Raw genomic sequence first — 15,853 nt, 5'->3', positions numbered from 1 at the left:
GTGGTACACTTTTAAAATGACACTTGTATGGGAACTGCTCATCTAGTAGTATATCAATGATAGTGGCATTCATATCTCATTTTTGCTGTTTTGTGACTTACCTGACTATACATCCCGACCCACGAATTTATCTATCACCACGTGGTATTAAATTTAAAAAGATACCTGCTTACTTAAATACAAATACCGTATGGAATTATAAAACAGATTTTTTTTTACCATGTCCGATTATAATAATATCATATCGGCCTACACGGCGTAGATGTTTGTATTAACAGATTTTTGTTTTTACGAGAAACCATTATCTACTATAATATTATATTATCGGCAATACAATTTAAACACAGATATTAGGGTGGAATGTCGCCCGCAACGAAAATCACTAAGATGGGCAGAAATACATGGCAAAAAATGGCCAGAAAATCAAGATGAATCACATCTCTATCAGCTAACAGTGAATGGAAGAAAGTTAATGCATAAAAATACAAACAATACATAATTTATCATTGAAATTTATATTAAAACATTGAGAATATCACATAATAATACTTTAGCAGGGATTAATATTAATCACTTAAATAAAATTGTACAATGTACCAAACTATTTTTATTACATAAAATATGATGTTCTTAATATGTCTAGCCACATATTATTATACAATTAAATATAATTTAATGATTATAAAAACCAGTATAAACTGAAACCATTGACCTTCATGCGGTGTTGGTCAAAACTCAATTGCAAACAGGTCAAACAAAGACATCGCTAAGTGATTTTTTTTCTACCATGAAGTTAAATTTAATTTAATAATAAAAAAAATCGATGTGTGTACTTTACATAAGCGCGTTAGAAGTTATACTTCTTTGGCGTAACAAAACAATAACAAAACTTGTGATAAACTAGATTCTTTGACTAGCACTTAATTATCTTGTTAAATTACACACTCAAGAAAAAGGACCGCTTATTAGAACGCCGTTGGCTTATTTCTATACACTTTAACTTATATTACTAAATTATATAATGGTTTCTCGTTGTTTTTATTTTTAAAGTACCAACTGTCACTCTGACGTTTAATAGTTTGTTTACGTAAGGAATTGCAAATGGCCGATAATAATAAATTCGCTGCCTAGGCAACGGAACAATTTTAAACTATAATATTTTACTGTATAATCGTCACGATTGCATCATCATACCTACTGTGGTGTAAAGGTAGTGCGTTCGGCTGGTAACCGAAAAAATAAATTAAGTATGTGTTACATGTCACACGCCAAAAATACACTCTGATCTGATTTTTCAAACGCGCCTAAAGAATTATAACTTCAAAAATACTTTGTAAAGATAATGATCAATATTTAACACAATTAATAAAATAATTCAGTAGACATAATATAAATAATACTATTATTAATTTTATTGTTTATAGTAACGGGTACCTACAACACAAAGGCAGTCAACGGATGTGTGTTTGAATCAGATTTTAGAATATTGAACCGCTTGGAGGGTATTAAAATGTAATAAACACATCACGACCAGGCGCTAAGAAACATTGTGTATTACCTTATTGAGCAGGTATTTTTTTATGATATCATACTATTTGGAATCTATAGGTATGTATAGAATATAAATACAGTGTATAGGCGATCCTCGTAGCCCAAAGTAAAGAAAAGTTTTCTCATCATTCGATATCCGTTGAGGTCACGATACATTTATGGGATTTTATTAAAGCCTTCGTAATTACGTGATTGTTTCACTATCACTACATGATTGTCATTGGGCTTCACGGGATGATGTAATGGTAAAAAAATCAGTTTTCCATAAAAAATATTTTGGAATTTTGATGCTTCGCTGAGCTAATCCGTCTTAATAAAGGAGACGTGATGCTTGAAACCTACTTAAGTAATATTCGACGAAGACAGACTTGCAACTTTGACTGAGAATGATAAAAATAGGCGTGTCCGGAAACTTGTACGTATGCAGTTCGCCGTATCACACTTCACCGAGAAATATTGTATCGGAAATTATATGGCCTTATAATAAAAACAGTCCAACCTCTTTGGGTCGTATAAATAGTACTGACATAAAATTCACGTTTAAATAAAACACAGTTCTTGTCGGTTTACACTTTACAGGAAGTCAGCAGCAAACAAATTTTGAAAATAGCCGATATACTGGATTATTATTTGTTAGGTTAGGCTATATTTTCATTCTTGAATTTTGCCAAAATCAGCTATAAAAATTGAATTAATGTTGAATATTCAATGTAATAAAATTGGAGACCGTATAGTACCTATACGGTAATCTCTTTCCGATAAAAAAACTCACAGCCAACTGTGCCACGGTGAAATGTTTTACGTAAAATTTACATGTAACCAAAAATAGGATGTAGGAAACGAGCTAATTCAAATGAATCATGAGGCTGGATATAAATTATTGTGTATGGTCGGCATCTGGGGTAAGGAAGTCGTGACGATTTTCTTGAAATTTTTGTGCATTAAAATGGGTGACAATACTATTAGCGGACCGGCACCGGTCCACGAACTAGTAATTGGTAAACACTGGTCTACATTATTATACATTGTTGTACAATAATTATAGTGAGAATCTGTCGTGGAAAAGATAAACGTTCAAATATTGACCGTTGTTTATCACTATTTACTTGAATGAAAATGTAAATTTTCCAAGGGTTGAACACATTTGACTAAATCATTGTTCGTTGCAGTCACCTCACGTTCAGTTTTATTTTCAATTTCATTATATGATGCATTCGTTTGTTGTAATATATTCAAGGCGTGTGCCAAGTAGTTGGGTATTATTATCAGGTAAGAAAACCTCCCTTTATTGAGTTTATTTCGACTTTTCAATAATAGTATCAAATTTAATCATATATTATTAAGTCACCCTTTGACTACAGATGCTGACTACGAATTGCTTCATTATGCTCGAATCGAATTAACTGGAGATAATATACACTAATAATAATACACTTAATCAAACTAAATTTAAAATCTATAGCTTATTAACGGATGCAACTAATCCATGTGTAAAAAGCAGACTCTTTCTACAATCTATACCAGAATATCTCAACCTGAGGAACACGAGCAAAATTATGTCGATTAGCATATTCAATGGGTCGCAACCACTGCCTTCTTGTGAATTTATAGTAGGCATTGCTCACAACATTATAATTCACAATAACAATATTAAACTATACGGAATAAGTACTTCATAGTTATTCTTTATTTTAATACTGTGAAATATGTTTGCACACTAAAGTATGCACATGGGTTGATACGGGAGGTGGCGAAAATTAGCTTAGTCGATATACCTACTAGATAAATTTTATTTTAAATGTGTAAATATTTATAAAACGACCACGCTAACACAGATGTTTTACGGTTGGTCCATTATTTTCTATAATAGTTTTATGGTAATTTTTGTTCAACTTGCGATGCGCTATGATCACTAACTTTTAAACATTTTAATATGTAGGTACTTGACCTGAAATGAAACTAAAGCCCGAATTTTGGCTGTCCTAAAAATTCGATCACCCTTGCGGAATGCACATATTGTACGTATGGACGGTGAGGCCCTGCACCTAGGTATAATTTTGTTTCACTCAGTACCTATACGATAATAAATCTGCTGTCATGTTCTTGCAAATAGTATAAGTATAGGTATTAATTTGTGACAAGGACCCATAATCAAAATTCAATGACATGGTTGGATGTACAAAAATTCATGAAACTGAGTTATCGTGAAATACAGAAAATCAATGCTGAGCGCAATCATTAAAGTGTCAGTTATTTAATTCACGGATGCATTCGTATATTCAATGCAATCGATATATAAAAAAAAACTATATGCGTATAATATTTTATAGTTTGCCCCTGTGATGACGATGGTCTATTTTATGTTTTCCATAATAAGGCTGGTGGTGATGACAACAATGTTACAAGATAATTATGTTAATAATAAAACTTTTTATGATTAGCGATTAGATTACCGATTACAATCGAACAAAGAAACATCGTTGTAGACATATTAAGTAATACAACACAATATTATTTTATTATATATTTACAAATGATTATCTCTATATAAACTCTCCTTTTGTTAACATACTCGTAAGTTTGTAACACTCAATGACATTATTAAGTCATTGGTAACACTAGAATGGTAATTTAACATTTCAATAATGCGATTGCCATCAAAGATCATTGTTATATTTTACTATTGTTATTAGGTTTCCAAAAAAAATGTAAAGAGTTCATAGCTACTTTTGCTTCTGCCAGGACATAGGTCAATATTCTAATGTCTGTCTAATATCATCTACAGGTACAATCTACTAGATATTGTTTATAAGGTAGTACACCAGGGAACACAGGATTAATACACGTGCTAAAAGTGCAGGTAGTAAAGTGATTAGCATTAACTGCGAATCATATATTAATAAATATAAACATAAATCGTTATTGGGTTTATATTATTTAAATCTGAGGTTTTTTTATACACCAGGGGTTCCTTATTAAGTTCAAGTTGCCATTGGTGCATCAGGATTTTTCCACACGTACCAAAAAGTAAAACATATATATCTATTGTTACCGCCTAAACCATGGCATCCTCAGACGATCCAAGGCCATGAGGCCTGAATCATCATTGGGCGGATTCATGCGAACATGAGCAGATCGACTGCGAGACAAATTTCTAGCCCGTAAGCTTAGATGTATGAAAATTTATAGTCATCCTTTTGCAACTTCAACAAATGAAATCATTCTAGCCCTTAATGTATGTAAAATCCTGCATTTTTCATACCTACATTAATTCTAGAAGCAAGCAAAGTAAAACCTAGCGTCATTATAAATTGTATACTTATTCAATTTTAAACATACAAGTAAGCTGTAATTTTAATGCAGTAATAATAATCCCAAGATGTGCACAGCCCCTTTTCAAAGCATATACCTAGAGAAGGTCTGGTTGAATATTTCTGTGGTTAGCAAAAATTCACAGAAATATGAGACCCAAGGTACCTACCTATAAGCCAGGTACATATGTCAGAGGGTGTTTTTGTCATTTTTCAGTGACAGAATTTGTAAGTAATATTTTTAATTCATGCCTAGAGTTAACCTACTATCAAAAAAGGTTGATTGTCATTCGGGTTTCGGACTCTCGGGCGAGACGTCGGCCGCGGCCCGGCGTCTCCTTTTTTAAATTATTTTTGTTAAATATTTTCTACGCTGTAACTGTATTCCGAACAATAAAACGCCCTGTTTTCGCCTGTAATTCCGCGTTGTCAATCAATAAGCATGTCCCCGAAAGAAGAAACCAGCAGACGATCACCATTCACCGTGACATTACATCATCAGGGAGGGGTATAGCGCATCATCCTACACCCCCCCCCCCCCTTTCGGAGGTGACACTATATACCAGTTGCAAAAGCAATAAAAACACAAAATAGCCATCCTGACTTCCTTTTCTACGTTGATATTCGCCCGATAGGTAGGTATTTGTTTTAATTACATTACTCGTATGAGTCGTATGCATAAGGGGAAGCTTTTGATTTTGTTTATAGGCATATTATGCTGAGTCATTTGCTCAGGAAATGTGGGCATTTAAACTATTAATTGAAAATATTATTATTATTCCTACCCCAAAGTGCAGCGGCGCACATTTTATAAGAATAAAAGTAAGATTATTAATAAATAATATGTTGAAAAGAAACGAATTCTTAACGTTATAAATATGACGTATTATTAATTTTATCTAGTGAGTTCTGTAAGTAAAAACCTTTTTTGGTGTTTGAGCTATTACCGTTCATTCATCTCGTCAACAACTATAATTATTAATAATGGGTCATAGTTAGACAAAATTCATAGTATTCTATTTCTGAAAACGACATCTTAATATTACAACCATCGACTAACTAATGGTTATTAAATCGATATGACACTATTAGAATTCTATTGAGAGTGTACTTAGGTTTATTAAGAAGTTAACTTCATACTCAGGTATTTGCTAGAATCTCTATGAAGTAAGGCTTTTAATAGAAAACCGTTAGGCTAGCCTCAGAATATCCTCTTACTCATTAGTTAAGTTGAAAGCTCACTCGGAAGACAAAGCCAAAGTTTTCAAACAAAAAGCCCTCTCGATTGAATAGGCACAACCCTCAAAGCTCTTGTTAAGCTAAGTGAACTCTTTTTAATCAACAAAAAGCTTTAGCAAAAAGCTACACCAAATAATAATATTATGTAATATACGTATACAGAAAAATCTATCGTATTAGAAATGTTTATCGACTATTGCGAAATTCAGTTGTATCCGGGCTTAATTTGCTAAAAATCATTAGATACTCTTATAATATATTAGAAATCTAGGAATCAATGATTTTGACGTAATATTTACGTTTATGTTTAAAATGTTACAAGTAAAATTATTAATTTAATTTTCTTTGTAGCACATAAATATATATTAATTAGTTTTGTGTTTATGAAATGAGTTATCACTTGTTATTTCACCACATATATGTGGATATTGTTTCTATAAGTCTACGTTTACACATGAAAAAGCTCACCATATGAACGAAACACGTGTTTTAAAAACAATATATAATATATTTGGTGAATAACAAGTTTAGTGATAACAAATTTTATAAATTTTCATAAATTACCACCAAGTAAACGCTAATAGAGTTTTGTATTTTTCCATAAAACCTTTTTTAACGACCCCTGTTCTTCGTTTTAAGAATCGCTCTCAGCTTATGTAGACGCTCATTCAATATTGGTGTATTTGAAGGTTGCAGCACACACTATTGCACGTATATAGTGTGTGTTTCATTTTCTAATGACACTTACACATTCAAAACTCTGGTTCAAAATGTAGTGTATTGCAGTGGCGAGGGGTAAGCTGTTAAGATTCGACATAAATAGTGCATACTACACTTTGTGTTTTCATTGAACTAAGAATACAATTTGCAGATGGTACTGGAAAGTTTTTGAATTTCAATTAAACCCTGCCTAACCAAACTATAACAGTTTGTGTATGCTATGGGTGATCTGAAAAAATAGCGCACACTTTTTTAGTGATACTTATTTGTTTTCATTGAATTAAGAATAGGTACGTATTACAGATAGTGTAGGTTAGTTTTTTGAAATTCATTAAGCCCTGCCTAAGCCAATTCATAATTGATAAAAAATATTCTTCTATCTATAAAATATTTTAAATTACGTATGGTTTAATGGCATAGTTTTAGATATTTTATAGATAAACGAATAATTTTTTGACTATTATCTACTATGGCATGGATTAGGTAGGGTTTAATTGAATTTTAAAAACGAACAAACAATATCTACACATTGTAATATTTGTTCAATGAAAAAAAATACGTTTGGCTGACAAAGTTTAGTGTGCACTATTTATGTCGGATCTTAGCAGCCTACCTCCACCCTTCGCCACTGGCTAGTGACCAAGTTGCATTTGACCCAGCCTGGTAGATGGCAGCGTTTTCGGTCAGGCTCCGGCCTATTTGTTAAGCGATTGCCTAATATCCAAGTTTAAGTATTTCGCGCCACTGTTGGTAACGATGACAATCAGTGACGTCCCGTGGGGGTAGGCAGATTGAGCGTCGCTTGGGGGCGGCAGTTATACAAAGGGCAGCAAATCAAGGGGAATCATTAGGTATATATAGAAATAGGTACCTAAACTTAGTAATGACGGAAATATCTTTTGATTAAAAAAATCAGCTCAATGGTTAGAAACAAAATGTATTAATTAACATAAAAGGTTTAACAGGACTGTATTTTTTGTCGGGTTCGCGATGTCTAGTTTACTTCCGTTGTCATTGGACGTCACGTCCTTGATAACCAGCAATGACACGTGTAGATTTGCGAATTATAGGTAGGTACAAGGTACAAATTTACCTAATTAATTTTATACACGTATTTTTGCCAGTCACTCGCGAGTTTGGAAGGTGTCAGGACTGTCAGGTGTATTTTTAAATGTACCTATCTGAACCCGTGGACTCGTAATATTGTCTATTGAAGTAGAGATGGCATTTAAATTAGATTTATTGGTATATATTTTGTTAGCAATGTATCCTTTCTTAGATATTAGAGTCATGAAAGGATGATAAAGAAATACTTTATAAAAAAATGGGGCGGCATTTTGTCTAGGGACGTCACTGACGACAATATTTCTTGAGTACTTGGAGGCCACATAGATATGGCGGGATCTACATTATTTGTCTAAGTCAGAGTCGTGCAAAGGTATCTATAATGCACACAATGTTGGCAGTCCTCGTAGTAGTTACAATGCGCAGGGCTCGATTCTCGATGAGGTCACAATACATTAATGTCATTTATTAATTCCTGTGTGTCTATCTAATCGTTTACTACTATTAAAATATTGCGCACAGAACAGATTTATAAATAGAAATGTAAAAGTCATCACGATGGACTGAGGTTTCGAAGCAGGGTACTTTTATGACGTAGCCTGTTATATCACACCCAGTAGGGTAAAACAGTACCTATTAATTTTGTGTTCCCTGGTGTTTTTGTGTTCACTTGACACACTACTTACTGTCACTAGACTTCATTGCATGTTGTAATTAAAAATAATATCATAGCTTTGAGCTTTGGACATCGATATCACCATCGCGGGCTATACTGATATAACCGCGTTACAAGCATCGTAAGCTGATAACCTCAATTCCTGGTGATGGATGTACTCACGAAGACGCATTTCTTGTGGCTTGGACATGTTTTTCGGATGCTCTACAAAATGAGCAACACTACGCACCCTTACGGAAAATCTGCACGGACACCACTGCCATGGCCGACCTTACAGCACGCAGTAGTGCTATGAAAGCGATCTACGCGTTCCATGTTTTATACAGAGAGAAACGGCGCTACTTCGTGCTTAATGTTTTGATAACGAGCGTGATAGAGTAGTAGTAAGTAATGTAATGTTTTATTTAATGTTATGAACATCCATCAAGAATTGTTAGTTAACTATGCACAATGTATTTCAATTTATCAAAAGGGTATTTACTTAAACTGACATTAAGACAGAAAATATTTTATTATCGTTGATAAAATACATAAATACAATTAATCAATAATTGATAAATTTCGAATAATTATTTATGTATTCAGCACAAAGCAAGACTTACATTCCTGATATAATACTAATAAATATCCATTCTTGTCACGGTAATAGATTATTATTATCAATTGAAAAAAATAAATTAATATATAATAAGGTCAGTGGGTCTAATTTAATCTTCAACAGCGTGTGTTGCATCGTTGAATGGGACCCCTTCAATAAAAATATTAATTAATTAATTGTAAATTGAACATGTAGGGGTGTTTTAAATCATCCAGTATGCATTCAATATTGACACTAATATACTACTTGGTTAATTATTATAAGTACCAAACTACTGCTATTGAAATGCTACCTATTTTGAAATTTCAGTTCTGATGCATTGTTGTTTAGGACATTTCGGCATTGGTAGAATTTTGGTTAGGGTGTCTTAATTATTTGTAAAGCTGCTCACCCCACGGAATACAAATTTATTCGGTGGTTCGACTAGTTGCGATGAATGCGGGCTCAATTCCCATTCGGTATTATTTTCTAGGATGTTCCTATTAAGTATGTTTTTGGGGTTGTTATTATTTGTGTTCCGTTCGTGTTTAAAATATTGTTAAATTTTGTGTATGGTATAATAAATTCTTTCGACCATGACCGATGATAATAGGCTCATATGGGCTTCCATAGAGTGAGGTTTGTATTAACATATTTTGTTTTTACGAGAAATGAATGTCAGTCACTTGCTCAACCTAATAGGTCCATACTCTGACTCATACACAAATTGAAAAATAATATATGAACTTGCCAGACCCAGGATTCAAACCTGGGACCCACGACACTATAGGCTGACGCTTAAGCCGCGTGACCATCGTGGGGGTTAGGACCATAGATAATATACGTAAAGTTAGGACCCCACGTTGTATAATACATAAGCTTATTAAATAGTAAATTGTATTTTCGAGAGTCGAAGGTCTGCACCACTGTAACCATCTTTAATAATTATTAATAATATTCTTATATAGACGACGTTGAAATAATTAAAAGAACCAAGCAAAACTTAATAGATATTTTCAATGTTCTGAAATAAGTGATAATGTAAATTTGGGTCTCGAAGTAAATATGGTAAAAACTCAAATTTATGTCCAGTACCCGTGCAAGACTAAAAACACAGCCAAACTTCTTTAACATACCGTCGCTATAGGATTTGTTTCCCGAATATCCATTTTGTCGAAATCGACATTTTAATGCAGTTCAATTTCTTTTATCGAACTCTACCGAAATCATTTATAAAAACAATATATTTTTATCTAGGAACAGAGATATTTTTTTGAAAAACCCGAATACGCCATGTTAAGTTACAATTACTCCGTGTTGTTCTCCCGAATGTCCAACTATTCGTACCTGAATATCCAAGTTAATTTCGGTCGAAATAAATCTCTGGCTGAGTTTTTATTTCCCGAATATGACTTTTAGCCAATCAAACCGCGCTGACGCCGTGCATCTCGCTCCCACATTCACGCTGTCTAGCTCTAAAACAATCACGCCCACTTTCATATTTTTTCGGCCGTCCGGAGTGCTCTTTCAAATTTCGTCTTATTGATATTGTTTTTAAAGTTACTATTGTTTTATAAGTGAATTCATCAAATTTGAAGAGATCATTCATAGCTGATACATCACCAGTTTGCCCTGAACTTACAGTAAAGTTATGGAAGTGAGTATTTTAACCTAAATAACTGCATTTTGTTTTGAGAAATGACACAAAATTCCAACGGTTACATGAATTCTACAGTATGACCCGGCAACTACTATGACGTAAAAAATAATTATTATTTCAAATTATTTTTAATCAAACATTGTTTGTCTTTATTTTACTTTTGATCTAGGTATTTCTATGAAAATAAAGGCGATGCTATTATTTATTTTTGAATGCGCTGATAGTTAATTTAATTTAATATGTATGTTAGTAATTATTTATTTGGTGAATATTATATACTTAGGATATTGGTATCTACCTAATATTAGCAGCCAATGGTAATTAATTGTTTGTAATAAGTTTAATTGTTAATTATAGAAATATATAGATATAATAATATACAGATATATTATATACATAGTTTTTTTTTTTTTTTTTTTGAAAAAGTATTAATATAAAATTGTTAGCAAGTACGACTAAGTACCATCATAAAATATTGGAGAAATCCGTGACGTCGGTTAGTAATTGAAGTAGTAGATACCTATTTTTATTTAATAAACAAAAACCGATCGCCGATAGTCGCTTGATTTTGAAGAATACTGATGAGCAGGTATTAAAAGGCCAATAGTTAAAGTTTGTCGTCATAAGTATGTCACCTCGTAGCATAGTGGATAATTCGTGGACAGGGTCGTAAACCCAGGAGATGCAGGGACGACTCCTGCCGGGTGTCTTACTTTTTTCAAAAAGATTTTTTCTATTGGTTATAATATATTTTCTCAGAAGTGATTTTCAAAATTATGTATGTTCAATAATTAGAATGGTACATTCTTAAATCTTGTGAATTATTCGTTGAATAATAAAAAAAGATTATTAAAAACTATTTTATTACTTATTACGAAAAAAACCGAAAAAAGCGAATGCCGCATGATATTATTACCTATGAACTTGGGTTATTACGATCATTAGGTATTTAAATAGTAAAAGTAATCATTAACAATTATCGAGTAAATAAATATAACATTTGAGGTGCGTACTTTTTGACCACTCAGTAATCCGTGGGCCGTGCAGCAATACGCTACGGTCTTAAGTCCCGAACGTCCTTGTTTTGTCCCGAATATCCATTATTCTGAGAGAGCGCTAAAAATTTCCCGAATATCCACAACGAGTACTTGTAAATAAAACGCATTTTCTGTGCATTTACTGATTTATACCAGTATATTATTATTGGAATCTATTCTTAGATAATGTTGCAATCATACAGTGTAGAAAGAATGATTGATACATCTACTGATATTTCAATATACGACAATGAAATTTGTTTTTCGTCTCCTGAAAAATTGACATTTGGTCTATTCGGGAAACAAATCCTAAAGCGACGATACATCGATGGTAGCTATTTTAAAGATGTGAATGCAGGGCTCGAAATTGACCGGAGCGCCGTTACGGTTAAGACATCCCCAAAATTATCGCTCCACCTCGTGGAAAAAATAATTTGACCATCTCAACTAGTTACGTCATACACACTTATTTATATAAATAATAATAATATAAATTTTCGGAAAATTATTGAGCGCTCCGGTTGGTAAAATTTTCCATTTAGTGTGCTGGGTGAACGTATTTTTGTACACAGGCTCGTTAGTAAAATAGATGTCGATGATAAAGTGCGTGATAAAATCAAACGCAGACTAATAATCGCTAATCGGTCTTCCTATTGTCTACTCTAGAACAAATTAAAACGATTATCCAGGATAACAAAGATATGGCATGGCTATGGAAACAAAACTCGGAGAAACAAAGGAGAACGACGCTGACATACTTGGCTGAGATATAGATCATGTGACACGCTGATTACCAGAAACTGGTGTTTGAGGGTAAGGTATTTAGATTTGGCTTGGGTCAATATCCTGTAAAAAATGGGTGTGGTGACGCCGGATTTACTACGAACTATACAGTGTCTGCAATGAGCTGAATATAGTGAAATTTCTAAAGATTAGAAGAATCCATTAGGATTAGGTGAAACTGGATGGAATATAAAAGGATCTCCAGACTTTCACTATGTCCAATTGGCGTTCCAGAGCAAGAGAGAGCAAATGGTGCATACACCTAAATGCAAGAAATGGCCGGACCCCACACTGTTTTATTAATTATCAGAAATATTATGTAACAAGTTAGAATCGTCCTTACATTCGCTGCGGACCTTTTAAACGCACCAGTTGCGTTGGACGCAGCGTTAAACCGTTCACTTCTTGCTATTATTTGTAGTTGCGTTTATATCTCACAACGTTGTTGTTTCCACACGATCATTTGACAGAGAAATTCACATACCTATCCATCGTTCGGTATTTTGTCACATTTTTCAGAGGGCAGCACAGTAGAATATTTAAAATTTGGAACATTCCAAATTAAGTTAGAAGTAGGCTACACTTTTAATAAAATGATTGTTATCTAATATAACAGCTGTGATGATGAGATGTTACAGTTGCAATAGTTAACTATTTGAATACTTTGAGAGAGACTTGCAGAATTATCTTTATCTCACAGCTGTATAAATAAATAATCAATTTCTTGCTGAAATCAAAATTTTAATTGATAATATTTATATTAATACATTTAAGATAATTGTAAACACTTCCATCTTCTGCCAATTATGAGCAATAATAATTAATAATTTATTAACTACGCGTGCTTTTAAATTAAATTATTATAGCTATATCATAATATAGGAATAATAAGCTACGTAGTAATTATATGTTTTGTAATTAAATCATATGCGGTGAAAACTTCGTGAATGGCCACTTGATACGGGTATAATATAATATATCAATATGTAATTCAAAGTAACTTTGTCAGACTAAAAAGAAAGAAATAAAAATTCCGATAAAATGATATTCTATTACTCTAACTTTACCCTTTGTTGCATAAGATTGATGACAGACCCCTTAATAAAATCACAAGTTTTCGGTGATAAGAAAAAGTTCAGAGTGAGCTTTTGAAACTAATAAACTAGTTTATAAAACTCTGCTAGCTCTCTTAGTCAAACTGAAACTAGGTACAAGCTTTTTACAGTAAATTTATACGGAGTATATAATAAAACTAAGATACATTCACATGCACTTACTAATTATGTAAACGATATAATACATACTCAATAAGTCAATACTTATATAAATATTAGTTTGACACATTGATACTAGACGGTTATTTGTTCTCTACCTATCTACTTAGCTCATTCAGTGTCATTCAGTGTATTTCCATGTTTTTTTAATGATTTTTCTATAAACTCTTATGATTTGTATAAATATTGTTAATATCGTAAATATTTCTTATTTTTCATCTCGTGTTATGAATGTCGTGAAATTACAATTTTAATATTCACTGTATGTAAAATAAATAATTTTGAATTTGAATTAGATACTAAATCTCAAGTGCAACAAAGCAACACTAAAACATTCAAGTATTATTATGTTTAAGTTATAATATACCAGTTTACAGTAAATAAATTACTTTTTTAGTAGTATGTAAACAAAATTTAAATTTTTCTTTGTTGACTGATAGATATTATTTTTCAACAGTCAATTATTGAAAAAGAGTTTTGTTTAATAAAATTAATCAACATTTAGGCACGGTCATGCTAAATATTGTACAATAGTGAAACATCTTACTTTTAAAATCGAAAAATCAAACCATCGAAAATTTATTCAAATATGTATTTAAAAATATATTGAGAGATTTAAAAACAGACTCACTTTGAGTTGAAGATATCCATGGGTTCCCCAGGAAGGGTCCAGCAGGCAGGCCGGTGGATGCTCTCGATCCTTACGCTTCCAAAACTTAGTTCTAGGATGCGTCACAATGTAAAATAATAACCACACACAGAATCCTATGCTGTATATAAACGTGAAAAAATAGATGAAGCCTTTGTAGAAGAAGAAACACACGGAATTCATGTTTTTACGATGAGATAACAATAATTATAATATATAATTTTATTATTATTTTTTAAATTTAATATGCTTAGTTTGAATTATTATCGGAAAGTACCTACGCACGTATTGTAGTCGTCGTAACGAGACGGCTATTTTTATTTGAACATTTTATCAATTATTTTTTTGATACATTAAAATATTATCAATTATTATTTATTATGCATTTCGCATGTGCATTATGCACTCACTTATCTGTTTTTTTTTTAAGTTTTATCTGACAATTGTTACCATATTACTTTTATATTATCAAAAACACATAGGTACATGGTTAGATATTTAAAAAAATATTTTAAAATATTATAATATTTTGTACAGTAAGTTGTGCTTTAAGTAATAATTTATTTTCGTTTGTTTTAAAAAAATGTTATTTGTTTTAATTTAAATAAGTATAAGGTATTGTTTATTATAAAAACACCAAAGTTTTAACTTAAGCAGATATTTACGATTGTCTATTGTTTAATTTTGTCGTTTAAAGATACCAGAAAATAAGTTTAACCGATATATTAATCGCAGTACAGCGATAATAATATTATTATTATTGGAACTGCGATGGTATGAGGCACAGTCGCCGACAAGAAGTCGGCAAGTGACGGACCAAATCGGCAATCCGCGGGGAGGTAAGGCCCACCTCCCACTTTCCCTCACACCCTGTTTTACCGACACAACTCACACTTCGGATTTCACACAGTAATATTTCAAAAATTGTGACGCCCGGAAAAAAATGGGTAGTATAGATTTATGTACCATACTAGAAAAAAACAGGAGTTTTACACTGTTGTAAACAGCTCAAAACTTTAAAATGAAATTCTCTTAGTGAATACATATCGTTTTAAGGGTGTGGTGGGGGTGATAGCAAGATACTTATTATTAATTAACGCTTACCTTACAAGAATTTTTTAAAACTGTGTACGGTGGTACCAATTGGTTTATTATTCCAATTCACGACAGAGTGAGAAACGAGTGACATCTTTAAATAGTATTAAATTATTCGTCTATAATCTTTAATAGTTGTGAGGCTAGATTTCAAAATCAGCCAATTCCATAATGGATGAATAGGAGAAAAACAGCTTTTTTGTTATCTCGTGTAGG

The 15,853-nt window shown here is 32.3% G+C and overlaps 1 protein-coding gene across 1 annotated transcript in view; it reads right to left on the bottom strand.

The window, feature by feature from the left end:
* The window catches only part of LOC147063805 (epoxide hydrolase 4-like), a 35,797-nt gene extending 20,459 nt beyond the window's left edge, over window positions 1–15,338 (bottom strand). Inside the window, exon 1 of the mRNA XM_085958813.1 lies at window positions 14,525–15,338. Coding sequence (XP_085814939.1) covers window positions 14,525–14,725 — 201 coding nt within the window. The 5' untranslated portion in view covers window positions 14,726–15,338. The remainder of the gene's footprint in view (window positions 1–14,524) is intronic.
* Window positions 15,339–15,853: the final 515 nt, after the last annotated feature.

The sequence above is a fragment of the Rhyacophila brunnea genome, unplaced genomic scaffold (genome assembly GCF_057557595.1).
Source record: "Rhyacophila brunnea isolate RB1 unplaced genomic scaffold, BYU_Rbru_1.0 scaffold_8, whole genome shotgun sequence".
Lineage (NCBI taxonomy): Eukaryota > Metazoa > Arthropoda > Insecta > Trichoptera > Rhyacophilidae > Rhyacophila > Rhyacophila brunnea.
Note: the sequence above shows the minus strand (reverse complement) of the source record. Positions and strands in the feature narration are given on the sequence as shown.